The following is a 23,333-nucleotide window of genomic DNA, read 5'->3' as shown; positions in this document are numbered from 1 at the left end:
TGCAAAACAATCATTATTTACATGAACAGCGTGTGAGAACTCCAGTAGAAATACATAAACATCAGAAAGCGTGGAAAACTTTTAAAGGAGCTAGAAAAGAAAACACTTTTAAAAATCAGGGCAGCACTTAACCACCTCTCTGTGCCCTTTCCCCCCCAAAGCCGTGACGTGCCCCGACGTGGGCAGCATCGCGGTGGAGCACGGCCGCTGGCGCCTCACCTACGAGGTGCACTACCACTACAACGCCCAGCTGATGCTCATCTGCGACCCTGGCTACTACTACACGGGCCAGAGGGTGATCAGCTGCCAGGCCAATGGCACCTGGAGCATCGGGCAGCCCGTGCCCACCTGTAAAAGTAAGAGCAGGGACGCGCCGGGGTGGCACCGGGGGCTGGGGTTGTGTTTGGGGTCAGCACATCCTGGGGGTTTCAGGGTGGTGCTGGATATATCCATGGATAACCGAGGAGATGGTGCCCTTTGGGTACAGGGTGGGAGGGTTTGGTGCAGATTTTGGGAGGAAATCCAGCCCTGGGAGGGGCTGGGATGGATTTCCCAGGGCAGCATCACCAGGGACTTCTTTTATGTTTGGGGTCAGCAAATTTCAGCAAATCCTGGGGGTTTCAGGGTGGTGCTGAATATCTCCATGGATAAGCAAGGAGATGGTGCCCTTTGGGTACAGGATGGGAGGTTTTGGTGCAGATTTTGGGAGGAAATCCAGCCCTGGGAGGGCAAAGAAGGGTTGGGATGGATTTTCCAGAACAGCGTCACCAGGGACTGGTTTTATGTTTGGGGTCAGCAAATCCCTGGGGGTTTCAGGATGGTGCTGTTGCGTGAGCCATACCTTTGGGTACAGGGTGGGATGGTTTGGTGCAGATTTTGGGAGGAATTCCAGCCCTGGGAGGGTAGAGAGGGGCTGGGATGGATTTCCCAGGGCAGCATCACCAGGGGCTGCTTTTATGTTTGGGGTCAGCAAATTCCAGCAAATCCTGGGGGTTTCAGCATGGTGCTGAATATCTCCATGGATAACCAAGGAGATGGTGCCCTTTGGGTACAGGATGGGAGGGTTTGGTCCAGGTTTTGTAAGGAAATTCTTCCCTGTGAGGGCAGGGAGGGGCTGGGATGGATTTCCCAGGGAAGCTGTGGCTGCTGCATCCCTGGAAGTGTCCTAGCCCATGTTGGAGCAACCTGGGAGAGTGGAAGCTGTCCCTGCTGTGGGGTGGGATTTAGTTACCCCTGGCAGCAGCTGAGGTGGAGCGTGGTTTGGTTTGTTGGGCATTTTTGAGGTGGTTTGGTTCAGATTTTGGGGAGAAATCCTTTCCTGTGAGAGCAGGGAAGGGCTGGGATGGATTTCCCAGAGGAGCTGTGCCTGCCCCATCCCTTCCATCCCAACCCACACCTGGAAGTGTCCCAGGCTGTGTTGGAGCAACCTGGGAGAGTGGAAGCTGTCCCTGCTGTGGGGTGGGATTTAATTACTCCTGGCAGCAGCTGAGGTGGAGACAACAGAGCTGCTGGAAGAGAGCTGGGATGCAGGGAGACGTCTGGATGTGATTCCTGGTTTAATCCCAGCACTTCTCTGGGATCTCCAGCCCTTCAGCTCAGCTGCTGCTGTGGGGTCCCAGCAGCTTCTCTGTCACAGCTGCTCTGAAGTCAGGGCTTTTAAGGAGGGAAAATAAAGAATTCTGCTGTCAAGCCTGAGCTCTCACACGAACACCAGGTTTACAAGGGTAACAGTGTCACCTGCAAATCAAACCCAACGGGGCACGCCAGCAGCTCTCAGTTGTTCTGACACCACTGCTGTGCTTTGCAGCTCTCCTTTTGTCAGAGGTGGAGGGTTTTTGTCTCCAAGTGCACGCAGAGGCTGCAAAATCTCTCCTTCCCTGCTGCCTGCCTTTGTTTGTGGAGCTGTGACTGCTGGCGTGGGTGACAGATGTACTTTTCCCCCTGCCAGCTCTTCCTGTGGATCCGGGAGCAGGAGCCTGACCTCCTTTTGTTCCCTCAGCCTCATTGCCACCTAAATCCGAGTGACAGGATCTTGGCAGTGCCCCGAGGTCAGGAGCACCCAGCGGGAGCTCCGGAGGGTTTGCAGAGCTGGAAGGCAGAGAAAATGAAGATAAAATCAAGAGCTGTGAGGGGGAGTTGGGTTTGCAGGGGCTCCTGCATCCCACAAATGCAGCTGGGATCTGCAGATCCTGGGGTTTGGCTTGTGGGGGAAAGCTGGGTGTCACTTTTAATTGGAAATTTCGTGCCATTCCAAGGTCAGGTTGGACAGGGCTTGGAGCAACCTGGCCTAGTGGGAGATGTCCCCTCTCATGGCTTTTAAGGTCCCTTCCAACCCACCCCATTCCATGATTCTGTGGGTTTTTTGGGAATCAGGCTTCCTGCTGCATCCAGCAATGGGTAATGGCAGAAAAACATTCCTGTGTGAGGAAGTCCTGGTGTGAAAAAATCCTTTGGTTCCTTCCCAGCCTGCCTTTAGTGCTTCCCTCATTCCTGAAGCATGAATATCAGCAGCTCTTATTTTTGTCACCTCGTCCAACATGGGTCTGGAATGATTACAATTCCTGGAATTATTTAATGAACTTTCCCACTCCAGCAATAACTCCTGGTGCCGTGCCTGGATGCGTTCCTCCACAGCCCAGCCTGCTCTCTGACTATCCTTTGGGATCTATCCTAGTTATCTCCTGTGGGGACCTGCCTACCCCTCCCAACGGGAACAAGATCGGGACGCTCACCAGTTACGGGGCCACTGCCATCTTCTCCTGCAACACTGGCTACACCCTGGTGGGCTCCCGGGTCCGGGAGTGCATGGCCAACGGGCTCTGGAGCGGGGCTGAGGTCCGGTGCCTGGGTAGGTATCCCTGGGAAGCTCCTGCTGGCACCCAGGGGCTGTGGGAAGGGCACCTCGGGGGGGACACGGGTTTTAGGGACTGATGTGACGTTTGAAGTGGATGTAAAAGGGAGGGAGAGTTTGATTCCTGCATCTTCAGTGGGTGTCAGGGAGAGTTTTGGGTTGGGGATGTTTGTTCATGGCAGCTGAGTCTTGAGTTAACAGCCTGGAGCTGAGAGAGGACAGGGTTGGATGTTGGGATGGGTTCTTCACTATGAACAGCAGGTATGGATTGCCCAGAGGAGCTGGGGCTGCCCCATCCCTGGAAGGGGACAGGGTGACCAGGGATGGTGGAAGGTGTCCCTGTGGACAACCCTTACATTCCCTTCCAACCCAAACCAATCTGGGCATCATGAACCCCATCCATGCCCAGAGAAGCTCTGGCTGTCCCGTCCCTGGAAGTGTCCAAGGAGAGGTTGGACAGGGCTTGGAGTGACCAGGGATGGTGGCAAGTGTCCCTGTGGACAACCCTTACGTTCCCTTCCAACCCAAACCAGTCTGGGCATCTCCAAACTCTATCCATGCCCAGAAAAGCTGTGGCTGTCCCATCTCTGGAAGTGGACAGGGTGACCAGGGATGGTGGAAGCTGTCCCTGTGGACAATCCTTACATTCCAGCCCCACCCAGTCTGGGCATCTCCAAATGCCCAGAGAAGCTCTGGCTGTCCCATCCCTGGAAGTGCCCAAGGAGAGAGAGGTTGGACAGGGTGACCAGGGATAGTGGAAAGTGTCCCTGTGGACAACCCTTACCTTCCCTTCCAACCCAAACCAGTCTGGGCATCTCCAAACTCTATCCATGCCTAGAAAAGCTGTGGCTGTCCCATCCCTGGAAGTGGACAGGGTGACCAGGGATGGTGGAAAGTGTCCCTGTGGACAACCCTTACATTCCTTTCCCAACCCCACCCAGCCTGGGCTCCTCTTCACCCCAATCCTGCAGAGACCCCGGCGGCGGGCGATGCCTTTTGGGGACACATTGTTGGACTCTCCAGGTTGCTGTAAATGAAAATCAGTCTAGCCAAATTAAAATGAAAAATAAAATACTTATTTTGCAGTTAAATTCTATCTAGCCAGCCACAAGGAAAGAACAGAGCCGAGCCCGGGGTCGGCCCTGGGTGTGCAACAAGGGGTCAGCCTCAGCACAGGTTTTCCTCTGTGCCCACCCCTCCATCCTGGCACAGGTGGTTTTTATAGGGAAAATTCTGCCCTTCCATTCAGATACTATAGGTTAATAAGATTTTTTTTTTTTTTTTGGTGATGAGGAAGAACCATTCAGTTCTGGAGTTGTTGAATCACTTGATGAAGTTTATGGGAGTGTGGTATTTACCTATATCTGGCCCGAGGATTTCTGTGATATCCATTTTGGGTCGTTTACGCCATGATCAGCACCTGGGGTCCCCGTATCTCTCCAGACATGGCCCATTTTTGGCTGAGCCTCACCCTCTTATTGTAAATCAGTTTCTAATCAGTTTTTAATATACACCCAGTCTCACCAGCGAGGGTGGGGGTGCTAATACAAACCAGCATAATCGAACAAATATCCAACATTACACATTTTATATAAGGAACGGCGCGAGTTATGTTTGCTACCCATAACGAGGTGATTCCTCCTCGTGCAGCCGGGCACTGCGGCGTGCCCAGCCCCATCGTGAACGGGCAGATCAACGGCGAGAACTACAACTACCGGGGCAGCGTGGTGTACCAGTGCCAGCCCGGCTTCCGCCTCATCGGCATGTCCGTGCGCATCTGCCAGCAGGACCACCGCTGGTCCGGGAAGACGCCTGTCTGTGTGCGTAAGTACTTGTCATTCCTTCAGCCCTGGAGGGAAAATTCCAGCCAGGAGGGGCTGGAAGGGGCTGTGGAAGGGGTTGTGGAAAGGGCTGGGCAGAGCTCACACCCCTGAGGTGTGGGACAGTCATGCATGCACATTCAGGGCATTTTTCTATCAGAATAAATCACACGGGGGTTTGTGATAAATAAATAAAATTAATCCATTTTCTTCATGCAGGAAAAAACCTATTCTTTATCCACATAACTCATTTTTATACAGTTTTACAGACCTCGTGTGTGACTCCAATTAGTTGCTTTCTGGCCAATTTATTGGTTAGTGAAAGGTGTCCAAAAGGTATTTTAATTGTCCATCAAATCTTTCTATTCTTAAATTGTTTACATATTTTCTTCGAGGATTCTCATGGGATAGATTTAATGTTTATGCAGGTGCTAGTTGTTTTTCACCCAGGAATAGATTGTTATGTTAATGAGCTGTTCACACCAGGGAACTGGCTTGACAGGCCAGCCACTGATCCAACAGAGCAGGCCTGATTTTGAAATTATATAAATTCATAAATCTTTTATCATTTTTCTCCCTTACTGCAACATTTTGCAAGATTATCCCTGCGTCTCTCCAAGAAAAGCTCCTTTGTGGTTCAAGAATTCCCCTGGGTTTCTCCTTCCCATGCCCAGCTGGAGGTGTTTGGGTTAGAGCAGAGGAGACTTTTTGGGGTCAGGGGGTGATAAAGGCAGGCACAGCCCTGGTGGTCACCATCCTTGAGAGCTGCTCTCCATGCCCCTGGAAAATCAGGATCTCTCCTCTGTTCCCCCCCAAATCACCTTGTCCAACCTCCTGGTTTATCTTCCCAGGAAATAACCCAATTAACCAACTCCCTGCAGCTCTCAGGTGTTGATAAGCTGAAGCATCTTCTTATCAAAGGGCAGCACAATCCATGAATTTCATATCCTGGTGCTCCAGCTGTTCGTTCCCATCTCTCCTGTCTGGTTTGGAGCTTCCTGTGCTGGGGCACAACAAGAACAAGATGGGAAGGAGGGAATGACCAGGCAAATCCAGCCTGAAAACAAAAATTCAGGATTAAGTTGATAAAGTCGCCGGTGATCCAAAATCTGGGGGGTGTCTGAGCTCCTGCTGGAGATTTTTGGGAGAAGAATGGTTGGAAAGGGTGGGATTTACTCTCATGCCCATGGCAGGGGCTGGAATGGGATGGGCTTTAAACTCCTTTCCATCCCAAACCGGTCTGGAATTCTGAGTGATTACACACATTAGGCCTCGGGGGTGACAGAAATTTGGGATTGTCCATCTGAGCTCTGGTGGGGTGAGGCTTCACTGACCCCACTCAGGGCACAGCAGCATTCCCAGTTCTCCTGGCATTTCCCCTCCCGGCCTGCTGCAGTCACCTCTGTTGGATCCGTGGAACTGTGGGAAGCCTTTTTTTATCCAGGCACAGAATCCCTCCCGTTGCCAAACACGTGGGATGAGATCCCAAACCCGCTTCCTGCAGCACTCCACATTTCTCATTTCTCCCTGTCACCAGCTTGGATCAGGAACAAATCCCAATCCCCGTGCCCTGGGCACTCAGATTTGTTATGGATCCTTTGTGGGAATTTCACCCTCCCTTCACTCTCCTGCTGCTGGCAGCTGTCCAGGGATCCCGAATTGGTCCTGATGGACAAACCAGGACATTCCATGTGGCAGTGATCCATAAAGCTTTGTCCTCAGCTGTCCCAGGATGTCACATTCCTTAGGCAGCCAAGAATCTCCTGCTGGCTCATCCTGAGCTTCCTTTTCTGCCGTGGAGCTGGCTGGAATCAAAGGCTCTGCCAGCAGCAGGGCTGTGCCCTCCCCGTGTCACCCGCTGAGGTGGCAGCAGAGTGTTCCAGCCGCTTCCCAGAAGTATTTGGGATGCTGGAATTGGCTTTGCTTCCCTGGGAGTTGCCAGAGCAGCTCCTGTGCCCTTCACCTCATCCTGAGCCAACACCAACCTCAGGAAAAAAAAAACTCCAGAAAAATCTTCACTTCAGCGATTTGGAAGTAAAATTTTCCCACAAATTTTATTCTGCTTAGGTAGATTTTCATCTCTTCAGGTCCTGTGCTGGAATTCTGATTTTCCTCCTATTTTCCCTTTTTTCCCCTGCTTCCAGGTGTAACTTTTCCCTGCAGGGAGCAACCAGGGGAGAAAGGGAGGGAACAACAGAGTTTGGTGTGGGATTAAGAGTAAGAGCTGGGATTTTTGGAGGGGGATATGTGGTGTAAATCAGTGGCATCCTGGCACTCAGCTGCCTGGAGAGGGATGCAGGGAATTCCTGGATGCAGGGAATTCCTGGTGCCAATAAAACCTACAAAAATCTCCTTCTCTCAAAGCGATCCTGTATCTCAACAGAGCAGGCCCCAAATCTTTGGGTTTGGGGTTGATGTGCGTGGTTTTTATGCTCTCCTCCCTTCACGACTTTTCCCAGTGAGTAATCCACTTTCTCTCCAGGAATGAATCCAGTGATTTATTTCCATTTTGTGCTTGCAGCCATCACCTGTGGCCACCCTGGCAACCCGCCCAACGGCCTCACCCAGGGCTCCCAGTTCAACCTCAACGACGTGGCCAAATTCCAGTGCAACCCCGGCTTCCGCCTGGAGGGAGCTTCCCAATCCCAGTGCCTGGCCAACGGCCAGTGGAGCAGCACCCTGCCCTCCTGCCGAGGTCAGTCTGGCCGTTCCTCTGGGATTTCTCCATCTTCCCAAGCCAAAAATCCCTGGAAACCACCCAGGGGATGTTGGAGATCCCAGGGATGCTGGAAATCCCCATGGGATTTTCTCACCTCCGAGGTGTTGGAAATTTGGGATCAGACCCAGATTTGGGGTTAGAGGGTGTTAAAGGCAGCACAACCCTATGAACACACCCTGTGGTCACAATCCTAGAGGTCACAATCCATGGAAAATCAGGATCTCTCCTCTGCTCCCCCCAAATCACCTTGTCCAACCTCCTCGTTTATCTTCCCAGGAAATATCTTCCCACAGCTTTGTGCAGAGCCCTCTTCCCTGTTTCCCATGGGATCAGCACTCAGGTTCACTTCCCAAATCCCGTCCCCTCCCTGCACTCCCTCCCTCTGCATTCCCCACATCCAGGATCTCCGGCCATGCTGGATTATCGGTCATTCCCTGCTGGATGATGGAAATCCCAGTTTGGGATCAGTTTTTCCCACCTGGATAATCAAAATCCCAGTTTGGGGCCGGAGATCCAGCCTCTGCTGCTGGGTGAGAACCTGCAGGATTGCCTGGACTCCTTTTTCCCCCCTTTTCACAACAAATTTTTCCACTCTCACCCTCAAAAAATCTTGCAGGGGGGGGAAAAAACCACCTTGAATCACAGCATAAAATCTTCAATTTCCCACCTTTTTTCCTGCTTTTTTTTTTTTTTTTGGAGAACCCCACCTTTTTCTGCCCCACCCTTTGCTTCCTGTTATTTTTTGGGTATTGTTCTGTTGTTTGTTTGCAGTTGTGAACTGTTCTGACCCCGGGCACCTGGAAAACAGCGTCCGGCAAGTGCAGCCGAGCGGCCCCCACAGGTTCAGCTTCGGCACCACCGTGTCCTATCAGTGCATCCACGGATTTTATTTGTTGGGATCGCACGTCCTGACGTGCCAGGGCGATGGCACGTGGGACAGAGCCCTCCCCCAGTGCCTTTGTAAGTGGCCCCAACCCTCCCCGTCCATCCCACGGGGTCGTGAGGGAAAATCCCCCCCTAAAAAAATCCACGTGGGAATGATCGCAGTGGCTTCAGGAATTTCCCAGGGAAGGGGGTTTGGGGTTGAGAATCCAGCTGAGGGCATTCTCTGTGTAGGGACATGTGAAATCCCAGTGGATTTGGGGGGATTCCAGGTGGAATCCAAATGGATTTTGGGGAATTCCAGGCGGAATTCCATTGGGTTTGGGGATTTGAGGAAAGGATCCTGCTGGAGGGGTTTTTCTGTGTAAGGACAAGTGGATCCCAATGGATTTTGGGGGATTCCAGGTGGAATCCCAGTGGATTTGGGGGGATTCTAGGTGGAATCCCAGTGGATTTGGGGGGATTCCAGGCGGAATCCAAATGGATTTTGGGGAATTCCAGGCGGAATTCCATTGGGTTTGGGGATTTGAGGAAAGGATCCTGCTGGAGGGGTTTTTCTGTGTAAGGACAAGTGGATCCCAATGGATTTTGGGGGATTCTAGGTGGAATCCCAGTGGATTTGGGGGGATTCCAGGCAGAATCCAAATGGATTTTGGGGGATTCCAGGCGGAATTCCATTGGGTTTGGGGATTTGAAGAAAGGATCCTGCTGGAGGGGTTTTTCTGTGTAAGGACAAGTGGATCCCAATGGATTTTGGGGGATTCCAGGGGGAATCCCAGTGGATTTTGGGGGATTCTAGGTGGAATCCTCATGGATTTTGGGGGATTCCAGGTGGAATCCAAATGGATTTTGGGGGATTCCGGGTGGAATTCCATTGGGTTTGGGGATTTGAGGAAAGGATCCTGCTGGAGGAGTTTTTTCTGTGTAAGGACAAGTGGATCCCAATGGATTTTGGGGGATTCCAGGTGGAATCCCAGTGGATTCTGGGGGATTCCAGGTGGAATCCCAGTGGATTTTGGGGTTAGAGGAAAGGATCCTGTTGGAAGGGGTTCTCTGTGTAGGGACAGGTGGAATCCCAGTGGATTTGGGGGATTCCAGATGGTATCCCAGTGGATTTTGGGGTTTGAGGAAAGGATCTTGCTGGAAGGAGTTCTCTGTGTAGGAAAAGACAGATCCCCATGGATTTTGAGGAATTCCAGGTGGAATCACAATGAGTTTTGGGGTTTGAAGAGAGGATCCTGCTGGAGGGGGCTCTCTGTGTAAGGACAGGTGGATCCCAGTGAATTTGGGGGATTCCAGGTGGAATCCCAATGGAATTTGGGGGTTCCAGGTGGAATCCCAATGAATTTTAGTGTTTGAAGAGAGGATCCTGCTGGAGAGGGTTCTCTGTGTGGGGACAGGTGGATCCCGATGGATTTGGGGGTTCTGGGTGGAATCCCAATGGATTTTGGTTTTTCAGGAGAGGTTCCAGCTGGGATGGTGCAGGTGGAGAGGGCAGGAGCAGCTCTGGAGCACAGGGAGGGCTCACCTGAGTGGGTGATCCCAGTCTTACACTGGGAATTTCGGATCCAGCGTGGATTTTAGCTGCCTCAGGGAGGTGCAGGCAGAAGCAGCCCCACTCCCAGCATGACCAGTTTGTCCCTGTGGGCACTAAACCAGCTGCAATCCCATTCCCTGCCCTCAGGAATGGCCTCGGAACTCCAGAAATTCCAATTGGCTTGAGCTGTTCCAAAGCTGGGATTGTTCCTTTTGTTTTTTCCATGTTTATCCCTCCACACCAAATCCTACCGAGCAGCTTTGGGCACATTTTCCTTTCCTTTTGTCCTGTCCTCACCCCTTGCATGGATCCTGGGGAATTGGTGAGTGATGATCCACGTTCCCACAGCTGGGAGGGAATTCCTGTTAAAACCCTGATCCCAGACTCCCTCAGCCCCCTTGAGTACAAGGGATCTCCTTTCTTAAAATGTTGGGATCTGGAGGATTTGGAAACCCAGCTCAGTTTTACCACTGATTCTGTGAATTCCTGGTGTTAAATGTTTAGGAAAAAAAAGGAGATTTTCCCATGTTTTTGTTTCCCGTGTGTTGAACTTCCCTGTGAGGGTGGGGAGGCCTTGGCACAGGTGCCCAGAGCAGGTGGAAGTGTCCCCATCCCTGAAAGTGTCCAAGGCCAGGCTGGACAGGGCTTGGAGCAACTTGGGATAGGGAAAAGCATCCCTGCCCACGGAAAGGGCTGGAATTTACAGGTGTTTAAGGTCCCCCCAAGCCATAATTCTGGAATCCCCGGGTGCTGAAGCTGTGTCTCTCTTGCAGTGGTGTCGTGTGGCCACCCCGGGTCCCCTCCCCACGCACAGATCTCGGGGGACAAGCACACGGTGGGCTCCGTGGTCAGGTACAGCTGCCTGGGCAGGCGCACGCTGGTCGGCAATGCCACGCGGATGTGCCAGCTGGACGGGCGCTGGAGCGGCTCCCTGCCGCACTGCTCGGGTGAGGGGCTCGGGAGGGCACTGCCGGGACACCCGGCCCTGGTCAGCTAGCCATGGTCAGCTGGCCATGGTCACCCGGCCATGGTCAGCTAGCCATGGTCACCCAGCCATGGTCAGCTAGACAGGCATCCAGCCCTGGTCAGCTAGCCACGGTCACCCAGCCACGGTCACCCAGCCATGGTCAGCTAGCCATGGTCACCCAGCCATGGTCAGCTAGCCACGGTCACCCAGCCATGGTCACCCAGCCATGGTCAGCTAGCCATGGTCACCCAGCCATGGTCACCCAGCCATGGTCACCCAGCCATGGTCAGCTAGCCACGGTCAGCTGGCCATGGTCACCCAGCCCTGGTCACCCAGCCATGGTCAGCTAGCCACGGTCACCCAGCCATGGTCACCCAGCCATGGTCAGCTAGCCACGGTCACCCAGTCATGGTCAGCTAGCTATGGTCAGCTAGCCATGGTCACCCAGCCATGGTCAGCTAGCCATGGTCAGCTAGCCATGGTCACCTAGCCATGGTCACCCAGCCATTGGTCACCTAGCCGTGGTCAGCTAGCCATGGTCACCTAGCCATGGTCAGCTAGCTGTGGTCAGCTAGCCACAGTCACCCATTTGTGGTCACCCAGCCGTGGTCACTTGTTCATGGTCACTCGTTCATGGTCACCCATTTATGGTCAACCAGCCATGGTCAGCTAGCCATAGTCACCCATTTGTGCTCACCCATTTGTGGTCACCCAGCCATGGTCATCTGTTCATGGTCAGCTAGCCATGGTCATCCATTTATGGTCAATTGTTCATGGTCACCCATTTATGTTACCCAGCTATGGTCAGCTAGCCATGGTCACCTGTTCATGGTCACCCGTTCATGGTCACCCATTCATAGTCAGCTAGCCATGGTCACCCAGCCATGGTCATCCATTTATGGTCACCCAGCCATGGTCACTCATTTATGGTCACTCAGCCATGGTCACCCAGCCATGGTCAGCTAGCCATGGTCATCCATTCATGGTCACCTGTTCATGGTCACCAGTTTGTGGTCATCAGTTCGTGGTCACCCCTTCGTGGTCACCCAGCCATGGTCATCATCTTCCACCCATCATCACCTTCCCTTCCCTGAACTTCCCCAACCCTTCCCCTTTCCCTTTTCCCTCCCTCCCGCGCTCCAGCCCCTCCTCGTTCCCTGAGTTCTGGCGGCTCAGGGCTGGCTTGGAGCACGTGGGAATTCCTTGTGGAGGGGAAACATCCCTGGGGCTGGAGGCTCCACCTTGGCATTCAGGAATTGTGGCCGCCTTTGCATCCAGCTCAAAACCGAGGGGCTGTTGGAACCGGGAAATGCCCAATTTGGAATTCCACTGCTCTGCTGGGGGTGGAATTCCCCATGAGGGGGACAAGGGACACGAGCCACCGTGCCCTGGTGGCTCTGGTGACGCTGTGCTCTCCCCGGGCAGGGGGCAGCCAGGGCGTGTGCGGCGACCCCGGGATCCCTTCCCACGGGATTGGGCTGGGAGACGCCTTCGACGTGGGCAGCGTGGTGAGGTTCAGCTGCGAGCCCGGCTACACCCTGCGGGGCTCCTCCGAGAGGACCTGCCATGCTAACGGCTCCTGGAGCGGCACGCAGCCAGAATGCGAAGGTACTCCTGTGCCTCAGTGTCCCTGGGACTGCCCCGGTGTCCCTGGGACTGCTCTGATCTCCCCAGAATTGCTCTGATGTCCCCAGAGCTGTTTGGGTGTCCCCAGAGCTGCCCCGGTGTCCCCAGGATTGCTCTGCTGTCCCCAGGATGGCCCCGGTGTCCCCAGGACTGCCCTGGTGTCCCCACAGCAGCCCTGGAGTCCCCAGAGTTACCCCGATGTCCCCAGAACTCCTCCTGTGTCTCCAGGACTGCCCCAGTGTCCCCAGGATTCTTTTGATGTCCCCAGAATTCCTTTGATGTCCCCAGAACTTCTCCTATGTCCCCAGGACTGCCCCAGTGTCCCCAGGATTGCTCTGATGTCTGCAGAGCAGCCCTGGAGCCCCCAGAGTTGCCCCAGTGTCCCCAGAATTCCTTTGATGTCCCTGGAACTCCTCCTGTGTCGCCAGGACTGCTCCAGTGTCCCCAGAATTCCTCTGCTATCCCCAGGACTGCTCTGATATCCCCAGAAGTGTTCTGGTGTCCCCAGTACAGCTCTGGTGTTCCCAGAAGTGTTCTGGTGTCCCAAGAAGTGTTCTCATGTCCCCAGAATGACTCTGGTGTCTCCAGAATGGTTCTGGTGTCCTCAGAAGTGTTTTCATGTCCCCAAAATGGTTCTGATGTCCCCAGAAGGGCTCTGGTGTCCCCAGAAGTGTTCTAATGTTCCCAGTACAGCTCTGGTGTCCCCAGAAGTGTTCTCAAGTCCCCAGAAGTGTTCTGGTGTTCCCAAAAGGGCTCTGGTGTCCCCAGAACCTGCCTTTGCTGGGGCCAGCCGATGCAGGCGGAGCCCCTGGAGCGGTGGGGCGTTGTTTGCGTTCCCTGGCTCACTCTCCCTCGGCCGCTTCCCTTGGCAGTGATCTCCTGCGGGAATCCCGGGACGCCCAGCAACGCCAGGGTGATCTTCAACGACGGCCTGGTGTTCTCCAGCTCCATCATCTACCAGTGCAGGGAAGGGTTTTATTCCACAGGGGTGCTGAGCAGGCACTGCACCGTCAACGGCACCTGGACCGGGACCAGCCCCGAGTGCACTGGTGAGCGCTGCCGGGGCCCTGACTCTGAGCTATTGATGATCCGAGATTGTAAAATGTCTCTGTCTGTCAGCCCCCTGCCAAAGCAGAAGCCATAATTGGTCTGTGCTGGTTTCCAGGTTGTTTATTCTGTTGATCTCTCACATGTTCTGCTGCCCTGCCCAGCTCTGTCCTGCAGGGCAGCGTGTGGGGCTCTGCCCTCAGTGGGATGTGACAAACATTAAATACCAGAAACTCCCTGGGCTGCATTTACAAGAACGTGCCAATATCTGTCACCTACGTTGGACAGTGTGTCCCCAGCCTGAACCAACAGAAAAATGCCAACACCACAGTGAAACATGGAGGGCATGAAGAAGGAGAAAAAGGACAAGGCACACCCAATTTCCTCCAGCTTGTCCCCTTTGGACCCCTCATCTAGAATCCTAAAATTTCACTTTTGCACCTGTGCCACACTTAATTATTATTTATATCAAACACTCAGAGCTGGTAATTCACCCTGTAAGATTGAAAACTCTTTTCCATGGACAGAGATCACAGCCAGTGTCTCTGGGGGCTCTGTCCAGGGGGGTTCCTGACCCCTGCCAGGGTCCCAGGGCAGACAGAGGGAAGCCCTGGACTCCCACAGTGCCCCAACTTTTGGCTTTTATATTTTTCGCACTCTGTTCTGTTTTAGTGTGCAGTTCTGAGCTTTGTTTCAGGGCATGGTGAGCTCTCTTGACAGAGTAGAAAACAAAACAATTCCTTCTCCAGCTGGGGACCCAGGACAAATCATCCAAATCTCAGCCCCAAGAGAAACACAGGCTGGAGAGAGAAAAGCAAGCACATTGGGATTTCATTACCTAAAGGTGTAATTGGACAATGAACTCCTGTGAAAAACGCCAATCACTTGGCTTTTAAAATTTTAAAAGTTTAATAATAATAAAATGGTTATAAAAATAGTAATACAATTAGAGTAATAAAGTTTAGAGTTAGGACAGTTACAAGGCAATAAAACGTAAAGAATTACGGATGTCCGGATGCTCTCGGACACTCAGTCATGACAAACATGACTTGTGAACAAAGGAATAACCTTAAAAGCAACAGCCTGTTGCATATTCATATATCTCATACATGATTCATAAATCCCTTGCAAATTAAGAACTTTTCTGGGTTTTGTCAACTTCTTCCCCTTAATCTTGGTGGTTCCATAAAGATGGAGAGAAGGTGGAAGAATGTTTGTCTTTTCTGATAAGGAGACAGAAACTCTTTGTCCTGTGCTGACATCTCTGTGTGAAGAGTTTCTTGATCATCTCATCCCTTCCTTGAGTTAGTAAAAAAATCCCACATTGCAGAGCTTCCATTTCAACATTATGTTGTAACCTAAGACTATATTTAACAGACTAATTAATAGAATTAATACAGCACAACTTTCTAACATTGCACATATAATATTCATTGTAATATTTGCAAAAATCCAATCATAAAATACGCATTTTTCACAGCTACAATATGCAAATGAACCAGAAATTATAAAAATGTGAGACTTTGTAAGCAGTCATCCGTTATAAAAGTCATCACACTTTTATAAGTTTGGTCCATTTGCATATTGGGGGTTCAACTTTCAATTAGAGCTTCAGCTAATAAAGTAATTTTACCCCAAGTTTGCTCCCCTCAGCTCACTTTTGTTCACGACTCTTGAGGTCTGAGGCAGTGAGGTGTCCTTGATTGCCAGGCCTGGAGAGGAATTGTTGTGTCTGCCCCAAATGGGAAAGCAGCAGCTCACACTGCACGTGGAGTTTGGAGTTGTGCACTAAAGAACTGCAGAATTACAAATATATAAAATAGAAAAGCTCAAATCCTAAGGCACCAACACACGAGTGCCACCCTGAGAAACTCCTAAAGCCTGGCCTGGCACCAGCAGCAGCTCAGCCTGGGAATTCTGCTGGGATCTAATGGAAAAATCTTGCCCTGGGGTTGTCCTTTTCCAGCTCTGGAATAATTTTGGGAGTGGATGTTGGCCGAGCTCTCTGGGGCTGCTCCTGAGTGTGACATCCCTGGGGCAGGGATGTGTGTGACCTCGGGGCTGGGAACTGGCTGGTGACCAAGGTGGATTTACATCAGAGGTGGTGACTTTAAGCGGGGAGTGCTTTGGGCAAGCTGCTTTCCCTTCACTCAGGTTTGACCTGGGTTTGCTTTAATGTTTAATGAGTGTTAATCCAGCTCCTTTCTAATGAGCCATTAAGCTCCAGCTTGATGTGCTACAAACCTGCTCCACATGTAACTGGTTAAACTCCACCTGGAAAAACACTCAGAACAGTCACAGGTGTGGTTCCAGCTGCCGGAAATTCTCATTTTTCCCCTTTCCTTGGCAGTGATCAACTGTGGCGACCCCGGCGTGCCGGCCAACGGGCTCAGGCTGGGCAGCGACTTCACCTACAACAAATCCGTGGTGTTCCAGTGCACTCCTGGCTTCATGATGGAGTCAGACAGAGCAGCTGCCCTCACCTGCACCAAGGACCGCACCTGGAACGGCACCAAACCCGTCTGCAAGGGTAGGAACCCTGCAGGTGCTGCAGGAGACAACTTCCAGAGTTTCCCTGGAAGCCTGGCTGGGCGTTCCTCAGCTCCCTCATTCCACAAAAAGTTTGACATTTGTCAGGCAGCACCTTGCTGTCTTCAGGGCTATCAGTCTGTGCCTGGGAGGGAGGGAGGGAGTTGCTCTTCTCCTTCAAAGCCCAGGGAGTAAAGTGATTTTGCACAAAAACTCGGATCAAGCTCAGATAAAATATTGTGTTTTTCCAGCAGGCGCTGTGCTGGCATCGCCCAGGAACATCTGAAAAATGTTCCCTGCGAGGCTTTTCATTATTCTGAGATGACTCCTGTGGTTCAGAGATAGAAAAGGGAAATAGGAAAGCAGTGGCTGGGCAGGCTGGATCTCTTTTCCTCACCCCCAGCGCAGATAAAATATGTGGCAGCGTCTCTGCATTCCTTTAAAAATCTGTAAAACTCACCTGTCACTGAGCTGATACAAAAACAGGCCACATAAAAGCCCTGAAATGCACTCCAGCTCCTTCAGAGGCTGTAAAGAGCAATTCTTCCTCTCCTTTTTCATTCTCTGCACTGAGCAAATGCTGCAGAAATGATCCACGGTGTGGCCAAGAGTCTCATTCGGAGGCACAGGTTTAGCTCCTCTGAGCTGCAAAAATGTCATCTCCAAACGCCCCAGAGTGGGTGAAAACCCGACAGGTTGTGCCTCCAACTGCTCGTCTGAGCCTCAGCCAGGTTGTCCAAAATGTGTGAATCTTCGGGGAAATCTGGGATGAGCTTTCACGCCACGTCAGGGCAGATTTTTACCTTCAGCTGAGAACGAGCATTGACTTCAAAATGGGATTTGTAGAGATGTTGAGGAGAAAGTTCTTCCTCCAGAGGGTGGTGGGCACTGAGCAGGCTCCCCAGGGAATGGGCACAGCCCCAGGTTCTCAAGGAATATTTGGACAACGTTCTCAGGGATGCACAGGGTGGGATTTTGGGGTGTCTGTGCAGGGCCAGGGGTTGGACTGGATGATCCTCATGGATCCCTTACCATGGGATATTTCATGATTTGGGATTGAACTCCAAACTTTGAAGGGTTTAGCCCCACTTTGTGCCAGTCCTGGGAGATGCTCTTGGAGAGCAGGAGGTGACTTCACTCCTAGGTGGAATTTGCTTGTTAATGGAAATAATTAAGTGGAGAGACCTGACTTTTCCCTTTTCCTTCTCCTTCTCCTTTTCCTCTCCTCCTCCTCCTCTTTCTCCTCCTTCTCCTTTTTCTCCTTTTCCTCTTTCTCCTTCTCCTCCTCCTTTTCCTTTTCCTTTTCCTTTTCCTTTTCCTTTTCCTTTTCCTTTTCCTTTTCCTTTTCCTTTTCCTTTTCCTTTTCCTTTTCCTTTTCCTTTCCCTCCTTCTTCTTCTCCTTTTCCTTTTCCTCCTTCTCCTTTTTCTTCTCCTTTTTCTTCTCCTTTTCTGCTCCTTTTTCTTCTCCTTTTTCTTCTCCTTTTTCTTCTCTTTTTTCTTCTCCTTTTTCTTCTCCTTTTTCTTCTCTTTTTTCTTCTCCTTTTTCTCCTCCTTCTCCTCATACTTCTTCTCCTTCTCCTCCTTCTCCTCCTTCTCCTCCTTCTCCTCCTTCTCCTCCTTCTCCTCCTTCTCCTCATTCTCCTTCTCCTCCTTCTTCTCCTTCTCCTCCTCTTTCTCCTCCTTGTGCTTTTTCTCCTCCTCTTTCTCCTCCACCTCTTTATCCTTCTCCTTTCTCCTTCTCCTCCAGCCATCACCTGCAGGGCTCCCCAGGCCATTCCCAACGGGAAGGTGGTGGGATCAGATTTCAGCTGGGGTTCCAGCATCAGCTACGCCTGCCTCGAGGGCTACCAGCTGTCCCTGCCCGCCGTGCTCACCTGCGAGGGCAACGGCTCCTGGAGCGGGGAGATCCCCCAGTGCTTCCGTGAGTAGGCAGCTTCCCTCTTTCCCACCAGCAATCAGCAGGATTCGGCTTCAAATCCAGGGTTTTGGGGCTTTTCCCAACTTTTTTCCAAGATCAGTGTCACCGGTTTGGCAGCTCAGGGTTTAGGGGGATCTTGCTGTGCTTCCTGTCCTCTTCCTTAATGGAGTTTTCCGTCAGCTGGAGTGGGAATTTTTGGTGCCATGGTGATGCTTCAGGACTCTGGAGCCAAAGTCTGGCTGCTCTGCCACCTCCCATGTGGCTTGGTCTTTTGGGAGCCTTGGTTTGAGGACACAGGGACACAGGTGGTCACTCCAGGGACACTGTTGGTCACTCTACCCCTGTGACAGCGGGGTGAGGCCACATTTGGGAGGAATCTTGGCATTTTCCATGTTCCTGCCCACAAAACATCCTCAAAACGGGATGTTTGCCCTCAGCGACCCAATCTTCTGCCAAAAAATCCTTTAGCAAAGAGCACCATGTTGCAGCAGAAGTTGGGAATGTTTTGTGAAGGCTGGGTGGGTTTGATACAACAGCAAACACCAGAAAAATAAAAGGGAGTTAAACATCTCCTGATGCTAAAGGCAGCTCTGAGTTCCTTTTCCAGCTGCACAATATCCATTTTCATATTAAATCCCACAAACCCCTCACCGTTCCTCGCACTTTTCCCTGGATCTGGGATAATTAGCCGGCTTTCCTGTGACACAGAGCCAAGGAACAAAGTGACACCGTGCAATTAGGGGAAAAAAGGCAAATCCGGGGGAGAAGGTGGAAGTTAATTACCAGCCATTGACAAAAGGAGATAATTGCAAGGATTGCAGCCAGCAATGCCTTCTGCCACCCCTGATTCCCGAGTTATTCACGGCGTGGGATGGGCGGTGGTAGCCCAGGATGGGATGTGACATTCCCGAGGGCTCTGTGGTCACATCCTCGTCCCTTTGCTGTTGCAGCCGTGTTCTGTGGGGACCCGGGGACCCCGGCCCAGGGCAGGCGGGAGGACCGAGGCTTCACCTACCGCTCGTCCGTGTCCTTCTCCTGCCTGGCCCCGCTGGTGCTGGTGGGGTCGGCGCGGAGGTTCTGCCAGTCCGACGGCACCTGGAGCGGGACCCAGCCCAGCTGCATCGGTAAGGGGGGCCCAGCTGCAGGGTTTGGGGCTCACTTCGCTTCCAATCCCGCCCCCGTGCTCCTTGGAGGGGACAGGGAGGAGGATGGGATCGCCGTGCTGCTTGGAGCTTGGGATGGTCCTTGGGAAGCAGAGGATGGATGTGGGGAAGAGCTGTCCTGATCCAAAGTGTGCGTTCCCAGTTTTTCTCCTGAGGGATGAAGTGCCTCTGGTTGGTTTGTGCTGCAGCAGGCAGGGATTTAAGAACAAGAAGATCCTTGTGTTTTCCTTGTCTCTGTGTGTTCCTTCGGAGCCACATCCCGCCTGCGTTCCAGAGGTGCAGCAGGATCCGTGTGCCTGGAGGGGTCTGGGCCCTCCCGTAAATCCCTGTCCCTGTTTTTAACAGATCCCAGCCTCACAACATGTGCAGATCCTGGAGTGCCTCTTTTTGGGATGCAGAACAATTCCCAGGGATACCAGGTATGGCCATGGAAGAGAGGTGCACCACAGAACCAGCCTTTCACATGTTCTCCCATGGACTCATGTGCTATCCCATGGATTATTCACATGTTCTCCCATGGATGTGTGTGTCGTTCCATGGATTCGTGTTTCCTCCCATGGATTCGTGTTTCCTTTCATGAATTATTGTGTCCTTCCATGGATTATTGTGTTCTCCCATGGATTCATGTGTCCTCCCATGGATTTGTGTTTCATTTCATGGATTGTTGTGTCCTTCCATGGATTCATGTGTCCTCTCATGGATTCATGTGTCCTCCCATGGATTCATGTGTCCTTCCATGGATTCATGTTTCCTCTCATGAATTATTGTGTCCTTCCATGGATTATTGTGTTCTCCCATGGATTCATGTGTCCTTCCATGGATTCATGTGTCCTCTCATGGATTCATGTGTCCTTCCATGAGTTAATGCCTCCTGTCATGGATTCACATGTTATCCTGTGGATTCACATGTCGTCCCATGGATTCATGTGTCCTCCCATGGGATTCATGTCTCCTCCCATGGATTCATGCGTTATCCCATGGATTCATGTGTCCTCTCATGGATTCAAGTGTTATCCCATGGGATTCATGTGTTATCCCATGGATTCATGTCTCCTCCCATGGATCCACATGTTCTCCCTTGGATTCCAGTCTCCCCTCATGCATTAATGTCCCTTCTCATGGATTCTTGTGTCCTTCTTCCATGGATTCTTGCATTTTCCCATGGATTCATGTGTCCTTCCATGGATTCCTGTCTCCTCCTGGGAGCAGGACACCCCAGTGTGCTCCATTAGCCCCCTGAGTGTGTTTGCACAGCATTAATTAGGCAGTGCATTGTATCTGAAATTAATTACAGTGATAATTAATAGTTGCTGCTATTCACATTAATTCCCGTTCATTTTCAGGCCAAATCCTGCAGGTGCTTTTGCTAATCCCAGCTCTCATCCAGCAGGAAATCATTGGAATGGGGACAAAAATCCCACAGTCACTCCCTGGGGGGCTCCATTCCCACCCATTCCCTGCTGGGATAGTGGATGCCAGAGTGGATCCTTCCGTTTACCTGCTAATTAGTTACCTTCATCTTGGGGTTTAATTAATTAATTTTAGGTTTAACTAATTTGGAGACACCATAAGTGGGATTTTTGCTCAGCTGGGAGTGGAGCCGCTCCCGTGAGGGATGAGGTGGTGACAAGGGGATGGCCCCTTTGGAATTGCATGGGATGAAGGCCTGGGAATCCCTGGGAAGCTGAGTGATTGTCTCCTCCTGGGACAGGTGGGAAGCATCCTGTTCTTCAGGTGCCAGAAGGGATATCTCCTGCAGGGCTCCACCACCAGGACCTGCCTGCCCAACCTCACCTGGAGCGGCGTCCAGCCCGACTGCGTCCGTGAGTCCTGGCAACGCCACGGGGAGCTGGGGCCCTCAGACGGGCTCTGGAAAAGGAATTCTTGGGGGAAATGTGTTGGATTTGGGAATTGCAAAGACAGTTTTTAGGCTGCACCAACACACGGCACTCACTCCTGGGTTCAGAGGTGCTTCAGCATCCTTTGGCTTTGTCTTTTTCCCTTAAAAATGGGGGTGGCCAATCCTGATTTTCAGCTCATCAAGCTGGAGCTCCATCAAGCTTCAGCCAGGAACAGAAACCCAGCATGGGAAGCTCCTCATTGATTCCTCCAACTGGGAGAAATCCCTGGGAGCCGTGCTGCAGAAGCTCCTCCAGGAGGGTTCCCCTGTCGACGTCACGGTGTCGCTTTTCACCCTCCCCGTGCCCACCTGGGTGGTTTCACTCACCTGTTTTCCCTGTCCCCTCCAGCCCACCACTGCAAGCAGCCCGAGACCCCATCCCACGCCAACGTGGGCGCCCTGGACCTGCCCTCCCTGGGCTACACCTTGATCTACTCCTGCCAGAGCGGCTTCTACCTCACCGGGGGCTCCGAGCACCGCACCTGCAAAGCCGACGGCAGCTGGACAGGGAAACCCCCCATCTGCATGGGTGAGGGGCTGGCGGGACCAGCTGGGCTCTGAGACTCTCCCCAGGCGCTCAGGTTGGAGAGATCCTGGGCCTTGAGGTCCTTCAAAGGTGGTTTTCAAACTGCAGGTGAACCCAAGGATCAGTTTTGGAGTCAGAACTCCAAGGAAGGAGGAAGGTGTGAGGGAGGTGTTTTCAGCTGTGACTTTTCTCCATTGAAAGTTGTGGCCCAGCCTGATTTTCACTAGGTGGGAGGGTCTCCACTGTTGGTCTCCACAGCAGAATCCCAGAATTAGGTTGGAAAAGGCCTTTGAGGTCATCAAGTCCAACCTGTGACCCAACACTCAAGTGCCACCTCCAGTCTTTCCTTCAAGAGTCACCTGGGGATCCTCTGGGGAATTTTGGGGTCTAGAACCACCCGCACAGGACAAAAATTATTTATCTTCCCCACGTTTTACCTGCCACAGAGTCTTGGATGAGGAGCATGTTCTGATCCATTGAAATGGAGCCCTGTGGCTCTCCTGGAGCGGGGTCACTCGGGGCTGGAGCAGAGGGAAAGGCAGGACGGGCTGGGGACAGCGGCTGAAAGGCAGAGAGGGACCTGGGTGCTGAGGGACAGCAGCTGGACGTGAGCCAGGTGTGCCCAGGCAGCACCTGGCTGGGTCAGGGATGGACCAGCAGGAGCAGGGAGGGGATTGTCCCCAGTCCTGGCACTGGTGAGGGACACCTCGAGTGCTGTGTCCAGTTCTGAGCTCCTCCACTTGGACATGGAGGGGCTGGAGCGTGTCCGGGGAAGGGGAAGGAGCTGGAAAACTCCTGCTGGAGCTGGGGGGGCTCAGCCTGGAGAAAAGGAGGCTCAGGAGGGACCTTGTGGCTCTGCACAGCTCCTGCCAGGAGGGGACAGCCGGGGGGATTGGGCTCTACTCCAGGGACAGGGACAGGAGGAGAGGGAACAGCCTCCAGTTGAGCCAGGAGAGGTTTAAATTGGATTTTAGGGAACATTTCTCCATGGAAACTGTGCTCAGGCCTTGGCAGGGGCTGCCCAGGGAGGTTTGGAGTGCCCAAGGAAGGGCTGGAGATGGCACCCAGAGCTCTGGGCTGGGTGACAAGGTGGGGATCGGGCACAGCTGGGACTCTGTGACCTTGGAGGATTTTTCCAGCCTCAGGAATTCTGGGAGACCCCACAATACTGACCAGCTGTGCTTTGCCCCCCGTCCCAGCCGACGTCCGTCCCAGCGGGAGGCCCGTGGGCACCGCGCGGGAGCCGCCGCTCGCCAAGGTCTCAGGTGAGGCTTCAGGGGTTCGTCCCTGCCAGCCCTCAAATCCACCCTCTGGAATTCCTGGGGGCTCATTCCCACAGTCACATCCCTGCTTCCCCCTCAAATCCACCCTTCCGAATTCCTGGGGGGATCATCCCCATGGACACATCCCTGTCACCCCTCAAATCCATCTCCTGAATTCTTGGGGGGCTCATCCCTAAGGACACATCCCTGCCACCCCCTCAAATCCACTCTCCCAAAATCCAGGGGGCTCATCCCCACAGACACATCCCTGTTTCCCCCTCAAATCCACCCTCTGGAATTCCTGGGGGCTCATCCCATGGACACATCCCCGCCAGCCCTCAAATCCACCCTCTGGAATTCCTGGGGGCTCATTCCCACAGTCACATCCCTGCTTCCCCCTCAAATCCACCCTCCCGAATTCCTGGGGGGCTCATCCCTATGGACACATCCCTGCCACCCCTCAAATCCACCCTCCCGAATTCCTTCCTCCAGAAGCTGCCACATGCCTCATCCTATTCCCTGGAGAACAATCACGAACTGTGTTGCTCTGATTTTCAAGTGTTCCATTTTCTTTTATAGTTATTTT

General features: G+C 52.6%; 1 protein-coding gene across 4 annotated transcripts in view; it reads left to right on the top strand.

The window, feature by feature from the left end:
- CSMD2 (CUB and Sushi multiple domains 2) overlaps positions 1-23,333 on the top strand; it is a 289,568-nt gene that overhangs the window by 255,983 nt on the left and 10,252 nt on the right. For 3 of the 4 annotated variants that reach the window (XM_085559781.1, XM_085559782.1, XM_085559780.1), the window contains 15 exons: positions 162-356; positions 2,675-2,848; positions 4,502-4,675; positions 7,193-7,366; positions 8,162-8,350; positions 10,583-10,756; positions 12,202-12,384; positions 13,275-13,451; positions 15,800-15,979; positions 17,726-17,899; positions 18,847-19,020; positions 19,405-19,478; positions 20,771-20,882; positions 21,309-21,488; positions 22,625-22,750. In XM_085559781.1, the coding sequence (XP_085415907.1) occupies positions 162-356; positions 2,675-2,848; positions 4,502-4,675; positions 7,193-7,366; positions 8,162-8,350; positions 10,583-10,756; positions 12,202-12,384; positions 13,275-13,451; positions 15,800-15,979; positions 17,726-17,899; positions 18,847-19,020; positions 19,405-19,478; positions 20,771-20,882; positions 21,309-21,488; positions 22,625-22,750 (2,460 nt within the window). The remainder of the gene's footprint in view (positions 1-161; positions 357-2,674; positions 2,849-4,501; positions 4,676-7,192; positions 7,367-8,161; positions 8,351-10,582; positions 10,757-12,201; positions 12,385-13,274; positions 13,452-15,799; positions 15,980-17,725; positions 17,900-18,846; positions 19,021-19,404; positions 19,479-20,770; positions 20,883-21,308; positions 21,489-22,624; positions 22,751-23,333) is intronic. The other variant, XM_077788452.2, reaches the window with a different exon arrangement.

Source organism: Lonchura striata, chromosome 23 (genome assembly GCF_050655825.1).
Source record: "Lonchura striata isolate lonStrDom1 chromosome 23, ASM5065582v1, whole genome shotgun sequence".
Taxonomy (NCBI): Eukaryota; Metazoa; Chordata; class Aves; order Passeriformes; family Estrildidae; genus Lonchura; species Lonchura striata.
This window is presented reverse-complemented; position numbering and strand designations above follow the sequence as displayed.